Raw genomic sequence first — 24,657 nt, 5'->3', positions numbered from 1 at the left:
ATTAATGAAACCTAAGTAAAAAGTAACCGAATAGCAGAGTTGGAATGGACCTTGGAGTCCAACTCCCTGCTCAAGTAGGAAACCTATACCTTCTAGTCCAACTCCCTGCTCAAGTAGGAAACCTATACCATTTCAGAGAAATGGTTATCCAATCTCTTCTTAAAAACTTCCAGTGTTGGAGCACTTACAACTTCTGGAGGCAAGTTATTCTATTGATTAATTATTCTAACTGTCAGGAAATTTCTCCTTAATTCTAGGTTCTCTCCTTGATTAGTTTCCATCCATTGCTTCTTTCCCTACCTTCAGGTGCTTTGGAGAATAGGTTGACCCCCCCTCTTCTTTTTGGCAACCCTTTAGATATGGGAAGACTGCTATCATGTCACCTCTCACTGCTCTCATGTCCTTTCTCACAATGAGTGACCAGGGATAACTACTGGATTGTCAAATTGTGAATGTCTACCAAGTCTTGAATGGGGAGCTTGAATGTCTACCAAACCAGCTTCTTGTTTCCACTCACTTATTGTAAATTTATTGTGTTTCTAAAAAGGAGTCATGTTTACTTTTTGCAAGAAGCTAGCTCTGTTCCTTGCTGTTGTTTTTTTAAAAAACCCTTCATATTCTCTGAATATGCAGAAAGGTGAGCTTGGATGTAAGCGATTCCTGGAATATTCTCTGTCTCTTTAATTCTAACCTTATGTTGACTCTTCTACTTGTTTCACATTTCCCCAGGGTGAAAATAATAGGTTCCCAGGCATCCTTTCCCCCACTCCAGTTATTTCTGCAATTTCACCCTTTTGGCCTGTCCTAAAACATCGTTATCAATCTGGGCTGTCTAATCTATCTATCCTACCTACTTACCTACCCACCTAAAATATTTCATTTTAATGGAACTTCTGCGCAATCAGCTTCTCCCTTATTTCAGTGGCCATAATGTTTTTTTAAGGATGACTTGGTAACTTTGTAACCTTCCTTCATAGGAAATACTTGGATGTTCCTAAATATGACCAGAAAAAAAAAGCATCTGATGTGAATTTTTTAAAAAAGTTAAAACATTTCTTTTATTTTCCTTTTGAAGGGAAGAGAAGATTTTTGTTACTCTGGGAATTGTAACACCTTAGAATGGAGCTAATGACTAAATTACATTCTTGTTTTTAATGCTTAGCATTCAGAGATTGGCAGAAAAGAAGAAAATTACCAATAATCTTCAAACTGGTCTTGAAGGTTTGGGAAGTGGAAATGATAACAATGCATAAATGCCAGAGATTAGATGTTTCAGATAGTATAATCTGGAATATAACTCTAATCTATTGGCAAAGTAAGAAAAATATTTCCTATATTCCAACTTTAGTGTCACTTGAGTAGCTAAAAAGACTGCAGATTTGCACAATAGTTGTTTTATACAACAGCAATATTTTTCAACCCTGGCAACTTTAATATATCTGGACTTCAACTCCCAGAATTCCTCCAGCCAGTATGCTGTGATCTTTACTAACAGCATATTTATTTCTACAACAGCACATTTATTTCTGGCAGGCTAGGGAATTCTGGGAATTGTGTAATTAGAGATATGCATGGCATTACAAACATAAACAACCCCAGCAATTACACAGTACTTAAGCTGTCCCCAACTCATCCTCAAAGAATGAACCTACAACTAGTACAGGTTTCTGAAACATATAAACTGCTGACCTACCCAGTGGAAAAATACTTTAACATCTGCAAGAAGAAAAGATTTTTCCTAAAAAGACACAAAGCAGCAATAATATTTTCAAGAAGTTATGTGACTGCATGGCCTGCATTTGGCAGCTGCAATAGCCAAAGTGCTGAAAAGGGAAGGAAGAACAACACCTAAAGAAATAGATGCAAAGGCAAGTAAGGGGAAAAACATAGATAGAAGAATATAAAATTATGCCTGGTATGAAGAATGTAGGGAGAAAGCAATTTTTCTCTCCCTGAATATTAAAACTTGAGGTCACCTATTAAAACAAAATGTCAGGAGTATGCATGTTTGCGTATATGTACACACACACACACACACACACACACGAAGACACATGCATTTTCTCACCAGTTCTGACCTATCCCAGTTCACATCTGGCCTGCGACGGCTCCACCTTCTGGCCTTCCTCATGGGGCACGCTAATTTTGAAATTAAATGTTCTCAGCACCAACCTTCCATGGGGAGATTGCAGGCCCCACTCCTTCCTTAAGAAACAGGGGAAAGAGAGGCCAATCCTACCTTGAGCACATTGTGATAAATATCTTCTGGCATTTTCCCCTCTGCAAATGTAGAAAGCAAATGCCCGCTCTTGCCCATTATGCAGAAGGAGCCAGCTGGCCATGGATGTGAAAACCCAGCCCAGGATCTTTGTATGGCTTGTGGATAAGAACACAGACAGCTGAAAGGAAGAGGGATGAAAGGTTTGCTGACATTCCAGTCAACCTTAGCCATCCTTTATTCACCAAAAATAATGGTGAACTGCAGGGGACTTGGCGCATGACCCCATTCATCTATCCTCTTTTGCTAGCCAGAGAGGGAGAGAGAGAGAGAGAGAGAGGGAGTGGGAGAGGGAGATGGAGAGAGAGGGAAAAATAATAATAATAAAGCCCACTGCAATGGACTCAACCATTTAATGTGATTCTGGTTGTCTGCAAACGTTCTTCCGGTGATCACGCATGAAAGAAGAGGAAAAGCAGTTCGCATCCCATATGCATTTGCAAAGCATTCGACAGGGTAGCTGTTCAAAGGATTACACTCTTGTTCAAGGCTGAGCATTGCAGACCCACACTGGAAATACATCATGAATGAGAGGAAGGCAGATCATTAATAACAGGACATTCGTCTAATCGCTACTTTGTTTCCACCAGAATCTCATCTTCTAAAGGATTCTTATTGGGCCTGTCTTGCCATCAGAAGCACTTGGTAAAAATAGCAAAAATAATGGACTTTCAAATTTAGGTATTTAGAAAAACGGAATAAACTGCACCTTTTGGAAGAAATGTGACCCTTTTGGAGAATAAATTGATAAACTTGTGAAATTTGGCCATAATGGTTGATGAGATAAGGAACTGAAGAGAATAATAAATTTTCAGCTGCGGCTCTCCAAGGACCTATATCTGGATGATTTATACAAATATTTCCTTGGCAAAAGTGACTGAAGTATTGCCTCAGTAGAGAAATTGTATTTAGTATCTTTTAGTGCTGTTCCTAAATTACAAGTTTCTGGTCTTAAGCCATCAAAATCATTTTGGGTTATTTTGTCCCTTTTGATTTGTTTCTGTTTGGTTAACCTAAGGCTTAGCAGAGATCCAAAGGATATTCCATTTGGGAAAAAAAATCATGATCTTAAATCAGTCACCATATAATAAAAAGAATATGCCTATAAATAAGAAATGGTGTTCAAAGGTCTGAAGCCCAGCATGGCAAAATAATTCACTACAATAAGGATTGCGGACTGAAATTTTTCAAAAGTCTTCTAAATTATATTAATTTTCTTTAGGTTTAATGTTTATTTTTTATTTTTACATGAGTTGTTATAATTAGTTCATGTCTTAAAGAACAAACTCATGATCTTTCAGTGTAGTACATATGTTGTTGAATTGAATATTTTAATATTGCAAGCTGCCTTGGGAAAAACATAGTCTTGAAAAAGTGGTTAAAATATACATTTAACAAGAAAAACTATAGGGGGAGAAAAGAAGGTGGAAAATAACTTTTAAAAACATCCTTTGTAATGTACTAGAATATGAAAATCCTGGGTGTGGCAATTCATAACATATTTGTGTGTCGGTGTGCAATCTATTAACTGAAAGAGTAAATAAAAACTTCCTATAAATAAAATTATCCTATTTTCTTCATTATAATAGTCTTGGGATTTCTTCAGCTACTATTATCATTCTTTTTCTCAATGTTTTATCATTATGTCACGAATTTTATAGCAAGCGTTATTTTCTTTTACTAGCTAAAATTTCCTTTTTTGTGGGCGTGTTATTGAACATATATATTGTGCAAATATATGAGCTCCTGACAAACCATTTCTGTATCCCCTCTATACGTGCTAAAAAATAAAAGTGTAAATATATAAATGGGAAAGGAAGAAGTCATATACTTTTTTGTGAGCCTTTTCTGCAAAAACTTCCTATCCTAAATATAATTTCATTTTAAGACTTCTTAAATTGTAATCTCGTTTTGAAAAAATAGGCATCTGACTGCCTTAGGTTACCCCTCCATGCTTTCAGCTTTTGCCAAATTGGATGGGAACAATTTCTCCATTCCTTTTTAGAATAAATATTTTGAACCCAACCTGCATTCCTTCGCACTCTTCTGGAGAGAAAAATACAGCCAACATTTCTGTACAGACTTATCAGCTATCACTTAAGAGAGACAAAGCGGATTATCACCCCAGCTGTCATGAAGGCAGGCATCTTACATAACATTTACAGGTAGCAAAGGTCAATTCCTATGACAGCCTTGGGGACTGGGCATATTTCTCCAAAGAATTATGTCCTTTGCCGAAATAAACAGAGACTAATGATTGATTTAAGCACTGAAAACAACTTCATGAAGGAAGAGAGGGAAGGAAAACCCCAGGCTGAAAGAGAAGGAACATCAGAAAAAGATTTCAGTGCACGCATTGATATAGATTATTATATTTGCCCAAATTACCACCTCTTCTTCTGAATTGTCCTCTTTGCCACAGGAACATTAGTTTTCCAAAAATCAGGCAGGTAAACAAGACATAAACTTCTCCAACCTTGTAAATATGAATACAGGACCGTTATAGAGTCAAAGCTCTCAGGAGTGAGTATCTTAGTGTAATTAGGGTTAGGGTTAGGGTTAGGTTAACCCTAACCCTAACCCTAACCCTAACCGTGAGCTGAAAACTTGACTATTTCATCTGGCCACCTTGGACTGATGGGCGTTTTAATCTGGGTTTTATTGAATTTCTTAATTTCTTAATTTTAACTTGGACTTCTGTTTTAATGGTTTGTCTGTTCTGTTTTAATTGTTGTGAGCCGCCTGAGTCCTGTGGAGATACAAGTCCCAACAAATAAATAAATAAATATTCTCATATCTATGATTCATGGTTTGTGAAGGTACAACCTCTCACCACACACCAATCCGGCCAGAAAAGGATTTTGCTGAACCACAGCTAGTCCTCAATTTACGATCACAATTGAGGCCAACATTTCCGTTGCCGAGCAAGACAGTTAAATGAATTTTGCCTCATTTTATGTTGTATCTCGCCACAATTGTTGAGCGAATCACTGCAATTGTTAAGTTAGTAAAACAGTTGTTAAGTGAATCTGGCTTGCCAGAAAATATGATCATATGATCCCGGGACACTACAACATCATAAATATGAATCAGTTGCCAAGCATCTGAATTTTGATCACATCAACACAAAGATGCTGCAGTGATTGTAAATGTGAAAAATGGTCATAAATCATAATTTTTCAATGCTGATGTAATTTTGAATGGTCAGTAAATGAACTGTTGTGGGTTGAGGGCTACCTGTATAATTTTTCAATAAGACAGAAGTGGCCGCTATTAAATATGTGGAAAATAATTGTAATCATTGCTTCGAATTTATTGTATTTAACTTAGACATGAAGATGATCAAATTCAGGTTTTTGTCTTGTCCCCTTCCATCTTTGGGATTGTAGCTTTTGGCTCATCAAATGAAAGTTAAAGATGATCTTTCTGTCCTCTTCAAAGCTGATCACCCCAGATTTAATGGTTGATGGGCAAATTAGTGGCATATCACCAGTTTTGGCCTGGTTTATTTTTTTAAAATCCAGCTGATTCCAAACATTTACATGAATTCCAGCTGAATTATTTCCCGTTTAGAACTAATTCATCACTGCGTATATTACTGAAAAAAGAAACTTTTTGATTTTCTTTCTGACAGCCTTTCTATCTGCATCTATTTCCATCTGGGAAGGACGGACAAACTTGCAGAGCTACTTGTTTACACAACAGACTCCTAAATCTTTGTGAGTCTGGGAACCAATTTGTCCCCATCCTGGGCTAGGAAAATTCCAAATACCTTCCCCCAATCCCTCTGAGGTTTTCAGAAGAAGCAGTATCTTGACATTTGGCGAACCCGAAATAAAGAAGATTTGCTCCACCAACAGGCTGAATGTATTCCAGATGGTAGCATCCTGCTTCTTGTTTCTTCTCTAAAGAACCTACTCTTGATATCCTCTGCATATCTTCAGCAACAGCGCTACCATCTGCAGATAGCAGGAACTTAAAACTGCATGGATGTTTTCAGATGCAAAAGTAAGACTGAGGATGCCATGCTTCCATGCTGGCATTCAATAAGGTCCCAAGGAGATTGATAGGATCTCAAGATGTTCCTATGGTGCTTCTGTTCCCATGGGTTGTACCTACACATCTAGCTGGAAAACTGATTAAAATTGGAAGAGCCACTGCTTGTCAATTTCGATAGGAGCAAGATGGATAAGTAATCTCATATCTAGTTTAATATAGTGGCACCTGAATTCATACATACACATACATTTATTTGAGGGTGGATACTGGACTAGAATAAGGGACCTGGTGGCTCAGTGGTTAAGACGCTGAATTTGTTGTTCGAAAGGTTGGCAGTTCAGCGGTTCGAATTCCTAGTGCTGTGTAATGGGGTGAGCTCCTGTTATTTGTCCCAGCTTTTGCCAACCTAGCAGTTCAAAAGCAGGTAAAAAATGCAAGTAGAAAAATAGGGACCACCTTTGGTGGGAAGGTAATAGCGTCCTGTGCGCTTTTGGCATTTAGTCATGCCGGCCACATGACCACGGAGACATCTTCGGACAGCGCTGGCTCTTCAGCTTTGAAACGGAGATGAGCACCGCCCCCCTAGAGTCAGAAATGACTAGCATTTATGAACCCAATGTCATAAAAATGCTTCTGCGCATGCGCAGAAGAGCACGCACATATGGCCCCGTTGCGAACCGGTAGTAAAGGTAAGTAGAACCCACCCCTGCCTTACTGGACTAGAAACATGAAGATTTGACCTTTTTCTGGCGGGGTGACTTGGGCCAGTTTCTCCTCACCACAAGAGTAAACGTGATGTAATAGTTTAGGTGTTAAGGTGGTACTGAATGGGTTCTACACTTCCCTTAGAGAGAGGGAAGTTGGGTGGGTGATTTTGGGGCAGTTATTTTTTTCCAACCTTAGACTGTGGAGTTGAAAAATATCTAATTGCCAACCTGCACTGGGTCAGTATTCATTATAACTGTATCTCAAGCTTTAAGTGTAGCAGTATAGTAGAAGATAATAGAAAAGAGGTAACAAAATACATGTATGAGGACATATTTATATTAGATTTCAAGAGTAAATTTCATCTTCAGAGTAGACTGGAATTCCTTCAGAAGGAGAAGGAGCTGGAGCTAGAAAATATTTAGGCTGCTATGTTGCATCATCCAAGGGTTAAAAAATGTTGAAATGTGAAACTTGTACAAAAAATACGGATAATAGAGTTTGAATGGCACATATCCCATCAGAACTAAAATATCATTATCCTTCATAAACAATTGGATTCAGATGTATTTGCTCTGCAATTTTTTTATCCCATGTGGGAATGGAGTTTACAAATTAGGAAAGCGAAATAAGTTCTAGCGTATTTCAGAATACAAGAGATGCTGTTTGTTACAGTTCAGGTTGAATTAATCTGCATTGGTTTTGTCTGGTATCTCATTACAGTCAGATGTTGTCAGGTGTGTCTGCTCTGCTTTTTGGGAGAGATTTTAAAAATCAGCGTTTGGTTGTGATGAATCAGCAGCTGAGGATTTCTCTGTTGCTAGTCCTTAAAATATTAGAATGATTTAGATGCAAACATCTGAATATTCATAGGCAACTAAAACATATTGGCAGGCCATTCTGGACCATCAAATAATTTGACGATTGGTGTCACCTAGTTTATTTTCAATTACTGTAATTGCATTTTCAAAATGTCTCTTTATGCAAAATGGCATGGCCTGGAGACACAGATTCTTCAAGCCAGAGACAAGATGAATGCACGGATTCTGCAAATATCCATCATTCTTAGCTCTTTCAGCCAATCATCAAGTTCTAGCCCCACCATAGGCATGAAAACCAACTGGAGAGTTTGGGCCAGTCACTTTCATTCAGCCCAATCCACATTACAGGGTTGTTATTATGGAGAAAATAGGAAAAGGAAGGAGTATTAGGTACATTCACTGCTATCAGTTACTTATAAAGTAATAAAGGTGGAATAACAATCTAATACAGGTAGTCCTTGACTTATAACTATCATGGAGCCCAAAATTTCTGTTGCTAAGCAAGGCAAGGTATTAAGTGAGTTTTGCCCCATTTTATTACCGTTTTTGCCACAGTTGTTAAATGAATCACCGCAATTGTCAAGTGAATCATGTGGTTATTATGCAAATCTGGCTTCTCCCATTGACTTTGCTTGTTGGAAGCCAGCTGGGAAGATTACAAATGGTGATTCTGGGACATCGCAATTGTCATAAATATGTGCCAGTTGCCAAGGGCTCTAATTTTGATTACATGACCATGGGGATGCTGCCACGGTCATAAATGTAAAAATCGGTCATAAATTACTTTTTTCACTGCTGTTCTAACTTCATTCAATCATTAAATGAATGGTTGTATTTTGTGGACTTCCTTTATATAAAAGATAAATAAATAAATAAATAAATAAATAAATAAATAAATAAATATAAAAATAAATGTCTAATAAATAAAGATGTTTTCAAAATACATTTAACAAATATGTTATTCCTTTAATTTTGCTAAACTGAGCCTTTTGTTTAGCCAGCATTCAAGTCCAGCAATAATAATAAATGTGAAAGTAGAAAGTTCCAATCTTAAAAAAAACAAAAACAAAAATATCAAGAAATCTGGTCAGAATGAAGTCCGCTCATGACTCATTGATATGGATTGAGTTTTAGATCCATCCCCCATATCCCTAATTATGAATTGGTTGAATAGTCTGAATTTGGAGGTTAAAAATAAATCATTTCCACCACTAGTGGGAAGCAGTGGATGGTCTTTGACCTTGATGGCATTGCGATGCCCTCTGATTCTCTCAACATTAGAAGACTCCTGAGAACCCTGATCGTTAGCGCTGCTGGGCAAATTGCCACGAGTTTATATTTAGCAGGTGTTTGATGCATTTTGGCAAGGAAAGAGAAAAAGAGAAAGGGATGAAAAAGATGTTAAAAACAAAATATTACCACACAATATTTTACAAGATCATTTTACAAGGAAGATACCTTTTTTTAAAAAAAAAATAAAATAAAACTGTCTTTCTGAAAAGAGGTTGAACCATGGCCCTAATCTGCAATTTAAAATAGATTGCCAGATGTGGACAAAGTTTAAAAACTAAGAAATCTGGCTGGCGCAATGTAGCCAAAGGAATGTTCTAAGTGATCGATATTCAGATCTATAGGTAAATTTCGGGTAGTATGGTTGAACCTGAACTGAGCAATAGGGGGTCACACATTCACCCTCAGTATTTCCCATGCCTTTCTTTCTCCTTTTCTTTCCCAGGTTCATCGTGATGTTCTTGCTAGACAGAGAGAGGAGAAGGGAAGGAGAAGAGATGCCTCTCAACACCAATCCCCAGCAAGGCTAATAGCAAACAAGTGAAGAGCTGTCACTCAATAACATCTGGTAAGCTGCAAACTCTCCAGCTGTGCAGGAGATGAAAATAAGCTTTGAATGCAGAAATATCTAAATCCAACCCTCAGGTAACAGGTGAGAAGAAATAAATGATATATGGAATCCTACGGAGTCACTGCCAGTCTCAAAAGATCAGATTTAAACAACATGGTGCCCTCCAAATTTGTAGGTCCACCTTCCTTCCAACACAGCCAAACTAATTGAGAATTGCAGAAAATTCAGCCTAGGACCGGACAGCGGAAAAATGGAAGAAATGAACCAACATGCTGAAGGTAGCAACCATAAATGGCTGATGAGCTTAGATTTGTAGAAAGTAGATTTGTCAAATTGCCACTGTACTTATCTCTCACTACATTTCTCATTTAGCAACTGTTCAAAGTGACAATGGCACCGAAAACAGTGACTTATAACTGGTCCTAATGTGGTGGCTCAGTGGCTAAGACGCTAAGCTTGTCAATCGAAAGATCGGCAGTTCAGTGGTTCGAATCCCTAATGCTGCGTAATGGGGTGAGCTCCCGTTACTTGTCCCAGCTTCTGCCAACCTAGCAATTCGAAAGCACGTAAAAAATGCAAGGAGAAAAATAGGGACCCCTTTTGGTGGTAAGGTAACAGTGTTCCATGCGCCTTTGGCATTTAGTCATGCCGGCCACATGACCACGGAGATGTCTTCGGACAGTGCTGGCTCTTCAGCTTTGAAACAGAGATGAGCACCGCCCCCTAGAGTCGGAAATGACTAGCACATGTGTGCGAAGGGAACCTTTACCTTTACTTCTTATCTATCTATGGTGAGTGTCTTCCCTGGAAAGGAAATGGAACAAAATATCCCCAATCCAGCAGACTATAACTTAACCACAGTCGACGAGCAAGCAGGTTTGAAGAATTTGAATCCAAATAGTGGGTTAGTCTTTTATGTGCACAGACTTGAACTGAGATCTCTTTTTGGTTTGTAATCTTCATTTGTCAGAGGAGACACAGAGTCAGATGTGATCATGGGTTCATTCTGTTTCTCTACTCAGAGAAGCATTTGCTGACCCAACCTCCAATGGAAAGAAACACATCTGAATTAAGGGTAGGATGTGTATGTGCCAGAAGTTGGAAGAGAATCTGTGTGCATCAAGAGTTGTGTGTCCGAGACAATGTCTCTATAGCAAGGTTATTGGCAGTCAGAGATTAAACAAACTGAAGGCCAATTCACGGTCAAAGGGTAAAATAAGAAAACATTAAAAGGATATTTTAAACTATTTCAGCCTCTCAGAAACCTACTGTGCTTAGGAAACATCTTGCGCTCTGTGCTGACATTTGCAAATTGCCCATTAGTGATAATGTGGAAACAGACCTTTTGGTGACCTTCTTTGTGGTGGCCCCTATTTTCTAGAAAACCATTTCTTTTGTAATATAGTCTGCTTAACACTGAAGTGCTTTGTACATCTTAAAAACATATGCTTTTACATTGGTTTTCCTGCATTATTTTAAATAATTGTTTGTACTTTGAACAGCTAGTCCTCGATTTATGACTTAGTTGAACCTGAAATTAAGGCCATAAATACAAGCACTTATTAAGCAGGTCACCCTGTGTCTGTGCCTAGTTTTATGATATATTTTTTTTGCATTGGTCATTAAGTGAATGACATGGTTGTTTAATAAACATGGCAGTCATTATATGAATCTATTACACCAAATGGATTTTATTTTTTTTTGGTGGAAACCAGATATACAACAGTAAATGTCAGAAACCAGAGAAAAAAAGTGAAAAATCATAGTCAAGTGACCGCAGGACACTGCAAATGACTGTAAGTGTGAGCTTCACCCAGTTGCACTTACATGACTGCTGAGTGGTGGTGCAGCTGTCAGAACTTCAAACTTGAGTCAGAGGTACCTTTTGGGGGGGAGGTATATCATAATTATGATCAGTCACTAGATGACCGTTCATTAAATGAGGACTACCTGTATGGATCAGATGTGTAGGGGACATGTACTTTCTTTACTTTTTAAAGAGCTGATTTTAATCTTGCTTTTGTTTATATTTCTATTACAACTTTAGGAATATTTTTTAATGAAAAATACTACAGGTAGCCCTTATGTTTACAACGAAGGCCAAAATTCCTGTTGCTAAGCAACAGTTTAAATGAGTTTTGCCCCATTTTATGACTTTTCTTGCCACTGTTGCTAAGTGAATCACTACAATTGTTAAGTGAAACTGAGTTCCCTTGCTTTCCAAAAGGTCGCAAAAGGTGATCACATGACCTCAGGACACTGCAACTCTCATAAATACATGCCAGTTGCTGACCATCTGAATTTTGAATCACGTGATCGTGAGGATGCTGCAGTGGTCATCCGTGTGAAAAATGGTCATAAAGCAGGTACCTTCCCTACCGGTTTGGAAGGACATGCTCCACATGCGTGTGCTTGGACCCTCTGCACATGCACAAAGCCTTCTGTGCATGCGCAGAGGGTCAAAAACAGGTTACTTCCTGGTTAAAACCAGGAAGTAACAACGTCTGGGCGGGTGGGCGGAGCCTCACGCTGCCGCTGCTACCGGTTCTCTGAACCATGTGCCATCGCCGCTACCAGTTCGGCTGAACTGGTCCGAATTGATAGCATTTCACCCCTGTCATAAAGTCACTTTTTTCAGTGCCATTGTAACTTCGAACTGTCACTAAATGAATGATTGTAAGTTGAGGACTATCTGTACATAAATACTTCTGGCAAATAAGGAAGTGATCGGTATTTATATGTTGATTGCAGAAGTTTAGAAGAAAGAGCCCCAGTGGACAGAACCATTGGAAGAAGATTGCTTATATCAGTTTAGGCCTCTGCCTCTCCTGAGATTTTCTGCTCTAAACAGCTCCTCCCTATGCTGTCTTTATATGTTTAGGCTGGGGCAAAGGTTGCCCAGTCATAATCTTCTGCTTCCTATTTGTAACTGTGTGGGCTTGTATCCCAGGTCCTTTTTCTCTGGTTACTCACATTGGATGCCCAACTATATCTCTGAATGGTTTGAAACGTTCAGATTCTATCAAGAGAGTTATTTGGTTATTTTACTTCTGGTGTGGTAGTTAAGATGTTGGCCTGGCAACCAGCAGAGTGTGAAATCCAGTCCTGTCTTAGGCCTGAAAGCTGGCTGGATGACTTTTTAAAATTTAATTCAACCCTTCCTTTGTTATTTTTATAAATAACTCAAGGCAGCAAACATATCCAACACACCTTCCTCTTCCTATGAATTTATGGTCTCCCAGTTTCTAGCCTGGTGCTAAACTGGATCTCTAAATAACTTTGGACCAGTGGTGAAATCCAAATTTCTTTTACCACTAGTTCTGTGGGCATGGTGTGGCTTGGTGGGCGTGGCTGGGTGCGTGGCAGGAGAAGGATACTGCAAAATCCCCATTCCCACCCCACTCTGGGACCAGCCAGAGATAGTATTTGCTGGTTCTCCGAACTACTCAAAATTTCCGCTACCGGTTCTCCAGAACTTGCCAGAACCTGCTGGATTTCACCCCTGCTTTGGACCCATCACCAGGAGAGTGTTATTGTCCCACTTTAGGCACACAGTTGTGTGGGTTTTTTAAATTATTTTTTTCCTATCTTTATTATTTTTTTAATAAATGACTCGAGGTGGCAAACATATACAACACACCTTCTTTCTCCTATGTTCCCACAACAATCCTATGAAGTGAGTTGGACTGAGAAAGAATCACTGGCCCAAAGTCACCCAGCCAGCTTTCATGGCTAAGACGGGACTTGAACTCACAGTTTCTAGCCTGATGCCTATCCTCAGGCATTTCTCTCTACCAGGATCAGGGATGGGTTCCACTTACCTGTACTACCAGTTCGCAACGGGATCGTGCGCGCTTCTGCGCATGCGCAGATCACCCATGATCACCTTGCGGCAGGTGAGTGGAGCCTCACATCGGTTTTACTACCGGTTTTATAGAACCGGACCGAACCGGGAGCAACCCACCACTGACCAGAATGTAGGGAACATCTCTACCAAACTTTCTGGTGAGAGAGAAGTTCCCTGAAGATGGACTCCAGCACAAATCCAAAAGCTCAGAAGACTAAAACCTCTGGTACTAGTAACCGACCCAGATTAGATCCTGCAACATTATTCCTGGGAGATGTATATTTGCATTGTATATGGAGATGTATATTTCATTGATGGATATGTTTGCCACCTTGAGTTATTAATAAAAAGTAATAACGGTGGGGTGAAAAAATGTAATAAATTTTAAAAAACTGTATCATTATTCATGTGCAGATGTTTCTATATTGCCCAGTTCCTGGAAAACAATAGAAATGTCCAAACATTTCATTTTAATGCATGCATTTCTGAAAGTTCTGTATGTTTACTGAAATATATTATTTTAAAATGCTTCTTTTTAAATCCCACTTTTGAGTAGAGATCTGCATGTACAAAATTCAGACACACAGAAATCTTGAAGGAGCTGTACGTCAGAAGTCACTTTTCATTAGCATGTGTAAGTTCTACACTCTCATTCATTATTTTGCTTATGACTGGGGCAGATTTGCCTTCAGTCCCCCCGTGGTTTCACTTTAAGGCAGAGGAGTCCCACAGCAGATGCTCACCCCAACTCCATTCTTTGAGACCAGAATAAACTGAAGAAATTACTGGACAATATGCGATGTCATGGTCAAGGCAAGTAGATAACTCCCACGAGTGGAGAAGATATTGAAAAGTTATATGAGCAGTTATATAAGTGAAGTTCCTGCCTACTCAAAGAGCGAACCAGCCTTGAACTAAGGAGAAATTTCTGACAGTTAGAATAATTAATCAGTGGAACGAGTTCTCTCCAGAAGTTGTGGGTGTTCAGTGGAGGTTTTTAAGAAGAGATTGGACAACCATTCATCTGACATGGTATAGGATTTCCTACTTGATCAGGGGGTTGGACTAGAAGACCTCCAAGGTCTCTTCCAACTTGCTTATTCTGATATATCTTCTTACCATTTCTTAGATACCTTTTTGGTTCTGATGGACCCATATTATGATGGATAAAGGTTCTGAAGGCTAAATCGTATGATGAACAATTGAAAGAAGTAGGTATGTTTAGCCCAATGAAGAGAAGGATTGAGGTGTCATGATAGCACTCTTCCAATATCGGAGGAGCTGTCACAGAGAAAAGGGAGTCGACTTATTCTCCAAAGGACTAGACGGTAGCACAAACAGAAGCGAGTGGAAGCTCGTTAAAGAGAGATCCAACCCGATACTAAAGAGAAATTTCCTGACAGAGAGAACAATTAGAAAATGAGATAGCTTGCCTCCCACAGTTGCAGGTAACTCCATCCCTGGAAGTTTTCAAAAATAGACTGGACAACCGACTGAAATGGTATAAAGACTCCTGCCTAGAAGATTTCCAGGGTTCCTCCCAATCCTATGATTCTGTAGTACAACTTGCCAAGGCAACAAGACTCCATTCTCAACATTTTTTTAAAAAGTCCCCATCCAAAAATTTTTTTAAAAAGGCCCCGGAAAAAAAGAAAAATACCTCAATTTCAAGCTTAGAGATGATTTTAAGTCCCAGAGGAAAATGAAGCAATTTAGTGGCTGCTGGCCTAATGCAGGAAAGGTTAGAAGATTAAAAGACCAACTGCTGTTTGGGTAAGTGGTTGATAATTGCACACCCTAGCAATTACTGAGCTTGGTCTCCTGTCTGTCTTACCTTTTTTTTCCCTCGTGTGCCATCAGGGTTGATTCGAAATGTCCCCGAATTTACAGTCCTTCTTGGTCCAATTTTCTTGATCTCATACTCCAACTCATCAGCAAGAGCCTTACATGCTGTAGAGTGCAAAGGAAAAGAAGTACGAAGAGACATCCTCATTCCAAGAAATCCCAATAGAAAATATGACAAAGACAGGGGGCGAAACTGACATGAATACTGAGAGAGCTGTTTGCAGCCAAAGTGTATTCCAAAACAGGTGCTTACATAGCCATTCAAACATGTTGCCACCGTGAAATATTAATATATAACTGGGCCAGAACCTCACTGTAGTTTTTTCTTCTTCTTGAGAATAATTCTTGGAAAGAAAATTTGGACACCCACCACAGTGTCATGTGCAGTGTTGATGGCACGGATGACAACAGCTATTTTTATTCGAGGGATAATTCTTGTACATTGATAGAAGCTACATTTTTAAGATTGGTTGTGCCTGAGATGGCACCATCTGGAGCCTCGCCTGTGGTAAGCCAGGATATGTGGCTGCAGCTAAATGTTATCCCCTTGTCATTTATTCTTTCGGAAACAAAAACAAATATGTGTCCCAAAGAAATAATATAAAGCACATTCATAATTTGCTAAATTCTGAAATTTGTCTGAGGCAAACCGGATAAGAGATTCAAAAGGGCAGTGTAGAGAAGGGAAAATTAGTTGTTGTTGTTGTTGTTTTTTTAAAGAAAGGGAAGCAGTGCCAGAGCTGACAGGTTCGTAAAAAGGTTGCAAGTGATGGTATTGGCAGTGTTTAATTCAGTGTTTCCCAACCTGGCAACTTTGAGATGTATGAACTTCAGCCCCCAGGGTCCCTATAAATGGCCATGATGGTTATGGAATGCTGGGATTTGAAGTCCAAATATCTCAATGCTGCCCTGGTTTATATATAGTCCTTACAATTGTTTGTTCAGTGATTGTTCAAAATAATAATGACAACAAGTGAAGAGACTTATAACCCCGTCCCACGGTCAGGTGAAACAAAATCTAGGCAATTGATAATCCACAATGTCCTGCCTATCTTCCTCTGCCACAGGGGAGGTACTGCGATGTGGGCCTAGGTTTATCCTAGGCCACCCAGAGTCTCCCCCATGCTCCGCTGAATGATGGCTATGGGGAAAGCAGGGATTGTAGTAGGGATTGTTAAGCAAGGCAAGCACATGGGCGCCTCATTTATCGACTGTCATGAGTTACGACTATAATGGACAGGATGGGTTTTGACTTTTCTCTGAAGTCGGGAATTCATTTTCAGAAACATTTTCTGCAGCTGATGGTGTCTTGCTTAGTATCCATCCTTTAAGCACATTTACATCATCTATTTAGGTCTCAAACTGCTATATTGCTTAATATTCCCATTTAGCTCAAGTATTGCTTGATTGAAAGAAAGCTGACCAGACATAACACATCCTCCCACTTACTTTAATCTCTTACCCTTGCTTTGTTTGTGCATGCTTACAGTGCATGCTTTGTATGTACAAATCTGTGTAGCAGATTTTTAAAATGTTATGAGCAGGTAGTCCTCGGCTTATGACTATAATTGAGCCTGAAATTACAGCTGTAAATCATGATAGTCATTAAGTGGATCCTCGTATACCTGCACCTGATTTTTATGACCCTTTTTGTGGCAGTTGTTAAGTGAATGTGGCAATTTTTTAGCAATCCCATTGCTTACTATGGGGCAGTGGTGGGTTGCCCCCGGTTCGCACCGGTTCTATAGAACAGGTAGTAAAACTGGTGGGAGGCTCCGCCCACTGCCCCTGATGTCATCAAAACGCTTCTGCGCTTGCGCAGAAGAGCGTGCGTGTGAACGAGCGAACTGGTAGTAAAGGTAAGTAGAACCCACCCCTGCTATGGGGCATGTTTTACCAAAAAAATGGAAGTGCCATAACATCATATACATTTAATGTTCCATTAAACCATGGCAACATCTAATGTTTGTGTAGTATTATTTTAAGCAGACTATGTTTTTCTATTGTTGCGACTTAGATGAAGTTCAGAGCACATTTTATGACCAATTCATGCAAAACTCCACGTAATCCCAAGGGGTTCACATACTTTTTCTTGCAACTGTAAGTATGGATGCTGAAACAGCTGTAAATGTGGGCCAATTTTGGATCTGGGTTGTAAGAATAGAATAGAATAGAATAGAATAGAATAGAATAGAATAGAATAGAATAGAATAGAATAGAATAGAATAGAATAGAATAGAATTTTTTATTGGCCAAGTGTGATTGGACATATAAATAGCTTTTTCTGGCTCCTGGCTCCGTCGTAATTTTGAACGGTTGCTAAGTGACCAGCCGAAAATTGAGGAATTCCTGTAATTTATTCTTAAGAACATAAGCCATGTTTTGCTGTTACAAACAAAAGGTACTTGGGAATTATGGTGGCAAGCCTAGATAAAACATGTGTGCATCTATGTGTGTCTATACACATGTATGTGTTCATTCTAGGGGCTGGCAAAGCATAGGAAGAACTACAGGGCTGGCAATCAAACAAGTGTTTCTTTTCTTTTTTTTAACTCAAAAGTCATTTACAGTTAGTCGTCGACTTACAACAATTCATTTAGTGACCATTCAAAGTTACAACAGCACTGAAAAAAGTGACATGACCATTTTTCACCCTAATGACCATTGCAGTATCTTCACAATCATGTGATCAAAATTCAGGCGCTTGGCAACTGACTCATATTTATGACGGTTGCAGAGTCCCAGGGTCATGTGATCACCTTTTGCAACCTTCTGACAATCAAAGTCAATGGGGAAGCCAGATTCACTCAACAACCATGTTACTAAGTTAACAATTGCAGAGATTCACTTAACAACCATAGCAAGAAAAGTCATAAAATGGGAGAAAACTCACTTAACAAATGTTTCACTTCGCAACAGAAATTTTGGGCTCAATTGTGGTTATAAGTCAAGGACTACCTGTATTCCCTTGGTTGCTTCATTTACCATTTGGGCTTTATGTATGTCCAACTTCCGAAGACCTCAGCAACTGACATTCTTAGCCAATTAGGACCGGTTGAGACAGTTTGAAAATAGTTTCAGTCTGGTTTGTTGGCCAGTTTGGAGAATTAAACTGATTTATTTTTTGAAGCTGCCCTGATGTTTTGGAAGTAAAGGGACACTGTTCTTTTTCACTGAGAAGCTGTAGTTTTGCAGAACACACTGATGGTCTGTTTTTCATTGGGTGAAACTCACACCCCATCATGTCTCCCATCCTTCAAGTGTTGGCTGTAACCTATAAATGTCTACATGGCATAAGGCCTGCTTACTTGAGGGACTGCCTGTCTCTCATAACATCTGTCCAGCAGATGTTTGATCCTGCACAGCTGGTACACTCTGGGTTCCTTTGATTAAACAATGCTATCTATTGGGACCCTGGAAGCACACCTCCTTTGAAGCAGCACCTGCCCTCTGGAATGAGGTCCCTCTGAAATTAAAAGGTCCCCGAAGACCCCTAAGGCCTTTGGCAAGGAAGACTCTTCCCTCCTTTCCTCTTGCAATCTTCTTTCCTCATCTATTCTGTATTATTTTCAGTTATTTAATTTACATCATGCCTATTATTTTTTATAAACACTTCAAGGAGTTGAACTTATCTAATACACCTTCTTCCTTCTATTTTCTCAACAGCAACAACCTTGAGAGACAGGTTGGACTGAGAGAGAGAGTGACTGGTCTGAAGTTATCCAGTTGGCTTTCATCCCTAAGGCAGGACTAGGACTCACAATATCCTGGCGATTGGTCTAAAGTCACTCAATTGCTTTCATGCCTAAATCGGGATTAGAACTCACACTATCCTGGAGATTGGTGTAAAGCATGGGTGTCAAACTTGATTGCTTCACATGATGTCATGTGACATATCGCAATATTTTTTGCCTTTGCGGAGCTGGGGTGGGCATAGTCTATGCATGATGCATCTGGCCCGCAGACTGCCACCCCTAGTCTAAAGTCACCCAGTTGGCTTTCATGCCTATGGCAGAATATAACTCACCATTGCCTAGTGATTGATCCAAAGTCACCCAGCCAACTTTTAGGACTAGAACTCACTGTCTCCCAGTTCCTATCCTGCTGCCTTAACCACTATTATTTATAATGATTATTGTATTGTAATTTCTATCTTTGATTGTTGTCAGCTGCCCAGAATTATTGAAAGTCAGGTAGCATAGAAGTTTAAATAATCATCATGATCATCATACATGATCACACCTTACTTATTTAGTCTCTTTCTGCATTTTTCACAGGGCTTTACCATCGATTCTTCTTACTTGCCAGGAGATATTACTTACAAAGTTAATTTCCTCCTTTTTCCATTCCAGCCCCTACCAAACCATGACATGATGATACAACTATTAGAAAATTATCCAATTGCAAAAATATCTAGATTATAAATTTGACCTTCACTGCCTTCAAGATACAGTTTAATGAAACAATTGAGTCATAGCTTGGCAGACAGAAAGTTTTCCCTCACAACCACACTTATCGTTTTTGCAATTTATTTGGCTTTTGAGACTAAGAGGATTTTTTTTTCTCTAATACCAGTGTCAAGACAATTTTGCTACTCTTTTATAGATCATTTGGATAAGACATTGATTAGTTGATTGTGTTTTTAGCATTTTGAGGCAGTCAATCTAGTTCACCAGACAAAAGAAACCAGAAATATGAATACTAATATTACTCTTATTATAGAGTTACAGTAACAGAATCTGGCAAGTCTGAATGTGCCTCCCTACTCTCTGCCGTTATCTTATTTGATTGATTTATTCTAAACTTCAAAGGAACTCAGGGCCGTCTTATCTGAGATGCTTACCCAGGTTACAGTTCTGCTCCTTTCTCTTATCTAACCCATTGTTCAGTTGCAGCTCTTCCTCCTTTTTTCTCAAGGTTATTCTCATAGCTCATTACAGGTAGGTAAAAATGAAAGCAATTAGTTTTCAGACTCTTTGCAAGGATTGAGGCTGACCCAGGTCATGCATCTCCAACTCCCAGACCACAGTGGTGGGCAAGCAAGCAAAACTTAAACCATCTCCCCCTCCCCCCACAGTCCATGGAAAAATTGTCTGCCCCGAAACTAGTCTTTGGTGTCAAAAAAGTTGGGGACCAGTGTCCTATGTATTAGTGTGAAGATATCAAGTTGAAGAAGTATCATGAGCTATTTTCTGTGTTCAGAATTCTCTCAAATCCATCCATCCAACCACACGAATACACACTGCAACTAATTCCTTTTGCCCTATGCATCAGACTGCTTCAGACAACTTTTTACCAAGGATGGACTTCTTAAAGATTGTACGTTGGTTCCTCTTTAGCAGAAAGTATGAGAGAAACAGCTTCCTACCTCCATTGACCTTTCCTTGAATAAGTTCTATCTGTGCTTATTTTGTGGGCGTGGCTTGGAGGGAGGGTAATGTGATTGGGTGGGCATGGCCAACATTTTTTTTTTAACTTTTAAAAGCATTTTTTCTACAACCTTAAAAGGTTGCAGAAAAAAATGCTTTTAGAAGTAAAAAAAGCCTCTGATGAAGTAGGCGGGGTAAGCGCGCAGCGACCGGGCCGGGGACCACTTCGGGGGCGTGGCCAGCCAATGTTATTATTGGTTCTCCGAACTACTACAAATTTTTACTACCGGTTCTGTGGGCGTGGCTTATTTTGTGGGCGTGGCTTGGAGGGGGTAATGTGACTGGGTGGGCGTGCAAACTGGGAGCAACCCACCTCTGGTGCAAGGGGCTTTACCTTTACCTTTATGATTTTTCTTGTCACAGTTGTTAAGTGAATCACAGTAGTTGTAGTTGTTAAGTTAGTAACAGGGTTGTTAAGTGAATCTGGATTCCCCATTGATTTTGCTTGTCAGAAGGTCGCAAAAGGCAATCACACGACCCCGGGACACTGCATCCGTCATAAATATGAACCAGTTGCCCAGCATCTGAATTTTTGATCATATAACCATGGAGATGCTGCAACGGTTGTGAATGTCAAAAAGGACTATAAGTCACTTTTTTTCCGTGCCATTGTAACTTTGAATGGTCACTAAATGAACTGCTGTAAGTTAAGAACTATCTCTATGGTCATTGAGGACCTTGCCAAAACTCTACTTCTCCAACTCAATCCGTTCTGTTCTGACAACTTGATATTTGATTTCTTGTTTAATAAGAGTCTGATTTCAGACCATCCACCACTACCCATATCTGGCTAAAATAGGGAACTACAAGGGAGTAGGGGATTTCCAAAGAATTGAGAAAATGGGGAGTAGAAAAGTTGAGATAGAGTGAACCAGCACCTCTTCTTGACATACTATGCACTATGCAAAACAGGGTAGTTTCCTTCTTCTCTTCTGTGTCTGATTGCTATTAGGTTTGCAAGTATTAATCCTGTTTACTGCAATAGACAGCTGTTTCTGTAGGAAGAACAACATCTAATTTTGTTTCTTGTTTTCTTTAAAAAAAAACTTAGCTAGTTAAAAAATAGGGCATAGAATCACAGAGCTTGAACGGACCTTGACGTCTTCTGTTCCAATCTCCTACTCAAGGCAGTCCTGGACAAATGTTGTCCAGTCTATCCTTGAAAATCTCCAGGGATGGAGCACTCACAATTGTGGGAGGCAAGCTGTTCCACTGATTCATTGCTCTCACTGTCAGGATACGTCTCTTTAGTTCCAGGTTGGATCTCCATTTAATGAGCTTCCATCCACTGCTGGTTGACCTGCCCTCAGTTGCTTTGGAGAATAAGTTAACCCCCTCTTCTCTGTGACATCCCCTCAAGGCAGTTATCATGTCATCCCTAATCTTTTTCTTCAATAGACTAGACATACCTTGAAAGAGCCTCGGTGGTGCAGCGGACTAAAGTGCTGTTAAGTGCTAGCACTTAGCTGCCAGCTGCCTGCAATTAGTGCAAGTTCGAATCTCCCCAGGCTCAAGGTTGACTCAGCCTTCCATCCTTTCAAGGTAGGTAGATTGAGGACCCGGATTGTGGGGGCAATAAGCCGACTTTGTATAGAACAACCCCGCTTAGGGGGGGGGCCTAATAAGCAGGTATATACAAAAAAGTATGCAGGCTATTGCTATAATGCATTGTAAGCCGCCCTGAGTCTACGGAGAAGGGCGGCATATATATTGGACTAATAAATAAATAAATAAAATACCTAGCTCCTTCAACCATCCATCACACAAAATAGCTTCCATAAAATACATAACTACTGCTTTCTCCTCCTCCTCCTCCCCCTTCCTCTTCCTTCTCCCCTTCTCCTTCCTCTCTTCTCTATGTGTCTTGTCCTTGTTGGTACAAACACTCAAACCAGGGGTGGGTTCTATTTACCTTTACTATTGGTTTGCAATGGGATCGCGTGCGCACACTCGCTTCGCTTGCACACGCGCGTTGCTTTTGCACATGCGCAGATTGCTTCTGATGACATCAGGGTCAGTGGGCGGAGCCTCCCACCGGTTTTACTACCGGTTCTACTGTATAGAACCGGTCCGAACTGGGGGCAACCCACCATTGACTCAGACCTCATGCAAATACAGGTGGTCTTAGACATATGACCATAATTGAGTCCAACATTTCAGTTGCTAAACAAGGCATTTGTTAAGTGAATTTTGCCTGACTTTATGATACTTTTTTCCACATTTGTTAAAGTAATCACTGCAGTTCATGTGGTTATTAAGTAAATCTGGCTTCCCCATTGACTTTGCTTGTTGGAAGCAGCTGAGAAGATTACAAATGGTGATTATATGACCCTGGGATACTGCAACTATCGTGAATACATGCTGGTTGCCAAATACTTGAATTCTGATCATGTGAGATGGGGATGCTGCAACAGTCCTAAGTGTGAATATCATTCATAAGTCATTTTTTCAGTGCTGTTGTAACTTTGAAAAGTCACTAAGTGAATGGTTGTAAGTCAAGGACTACCTGTAACCTAAATGGAACACTTGTGCCTAGATGTGATGAAAGAAAAAGCTACATTTTCCCAGAGGGAAGAGGAAGATTTTCTTTTGGTCTAGTTAGAGATTTGGCATCTTTTAAAGGGGAATACCATATATTCTAGAACAAATACCCTTCCCACTTCCCAAAAGAAATGTGGCCCAATAAAGTGTCAAAAGATAACAAAATCTATTCCAACAAAGCTCATCATCTATTGTCTGGGGGATGGCCTTGGCTGATTGGTTGTTTCAGCACAGACTATTTAGTCTCCTAATCAAGTTTTGCAGTTAGAATTACTATTGGCTGTTTTGTTCTCATTAAACCGTAGTGGAATTATTGTGCAGCCACCCTTACATGGAGTAGTTAAAAGCTAAACCTGATTATAAATTCTAGCTGCAGGCTGGATGGGCTAAAATCATCCATTAAAAACCCCTGAGGAGATGAAAGGTAAATGCAGGAGTCCTAATGCTATCTACCTAGACCTGATGAAATCTGTATTTTTTTTTTAAATTCATCAATGTGTGCAGCGGCTAAGCTGAAATGTGCCTGGTGATATAAGACAGGGTTGGGATAGATAGATAGATAGATAGATAGATAGATAGATAGATAGATAGATAGATAAATAGATAAATAGATAAATAGATAAATAGATAAATAAAATAAAGCTAAACAGGGTATGAATCAGTGGTGGGTTTCAACTGGTGGTTACCACCGGTTTGCTTCATGCACGTGCTTCGCCAAACTTGCGCTCCGCTCAAGCGCAGTGTATTACACAACAGCTGAGATGTGGCAGTCTGCTCTGACGCGCTTTTTAGCTGGACTAAAAACGACCGAATGTAAGGTATGTATAACGCAGGGGCGGGTGGGAGGGCCAAGCTAACAGTCAGAGAGAACCAGTTCGCTCTCAGTCCATCGCCGCTACCAGTTTGCCTGAACCGGACCGAACCGGTAGAAACCCACCACTGGTATGTATTGCTTGTCTTATGTATTGATTTGGGTTTGGGCTGGTGGAAAATCAAACATGGTGAAAGATTGCTTCTCATTTGAAGTGGCTATGTCTCAGCCCCTATCATTTGCTTGGAGTAAGATTTTGTGAGTAAAAATCTGTCTAGAAAGCTTTTTCTCACTTGGTTTATTTTATTTTCCAAGATCCCATCTTTCTCCTTCTAAAATTAATTGCCTCAGAACCACACAAGGATTGGTGTGATGCAATTGCCTCTTCATTACACACACGTACTCAGGTGTCTCGCTCTGGAGAAAGCCAGTGGGATGTATTATATTTATTGCACTGGTGGATAACGCAATACTCTCCTCTTACTTACTTAACAACCTTACTAAACTGCAATTCCCAACC

The 24,657-nt window shown here is 39.7% G+C and overlaps 1 protein-coding gene across 1 annotated transcript in view; it reads right to left on the bottom strand.

Annotated features, from left to right (window-relative positions):
• Positions 1–24,657, bottom strand: part of CNPY1 (canopy FGF signaling regulator 1) — a 62,882-nt gene that overhangs the window by 17,618 nt on the left and 20,607 nt on the right. Inside the window, exon 3 of the mRNA XM_034401705.3 lies at positions 15,346–15,461. Within this exon, the coding sequence (XP_034257596.1) occupies positions 15,346–15,461 (116 nt within the window). The remainder of the gene's footprint in view (positions 1–15,345; positions 15,462–24,657) is intronic.

Source organism: Pantherophis guttatus, chromosome 4, assembly GCF_059756535.1.
Source record: "Pantherophis guttatus breed Tessera chromosome 4, ASM5975653v1, whole genome shotgun sequence".
Taxonomy (NCBI): domain Eukaryota; kingdom Metazoa; phylum Chordata; class Lepidosauria; order Squamata; family Colubridae; genus Pantherophis; species Pantherophis guttatus.
This window is presented reverse-complemented; position numbering and strand designations above follow the sequence as displayed.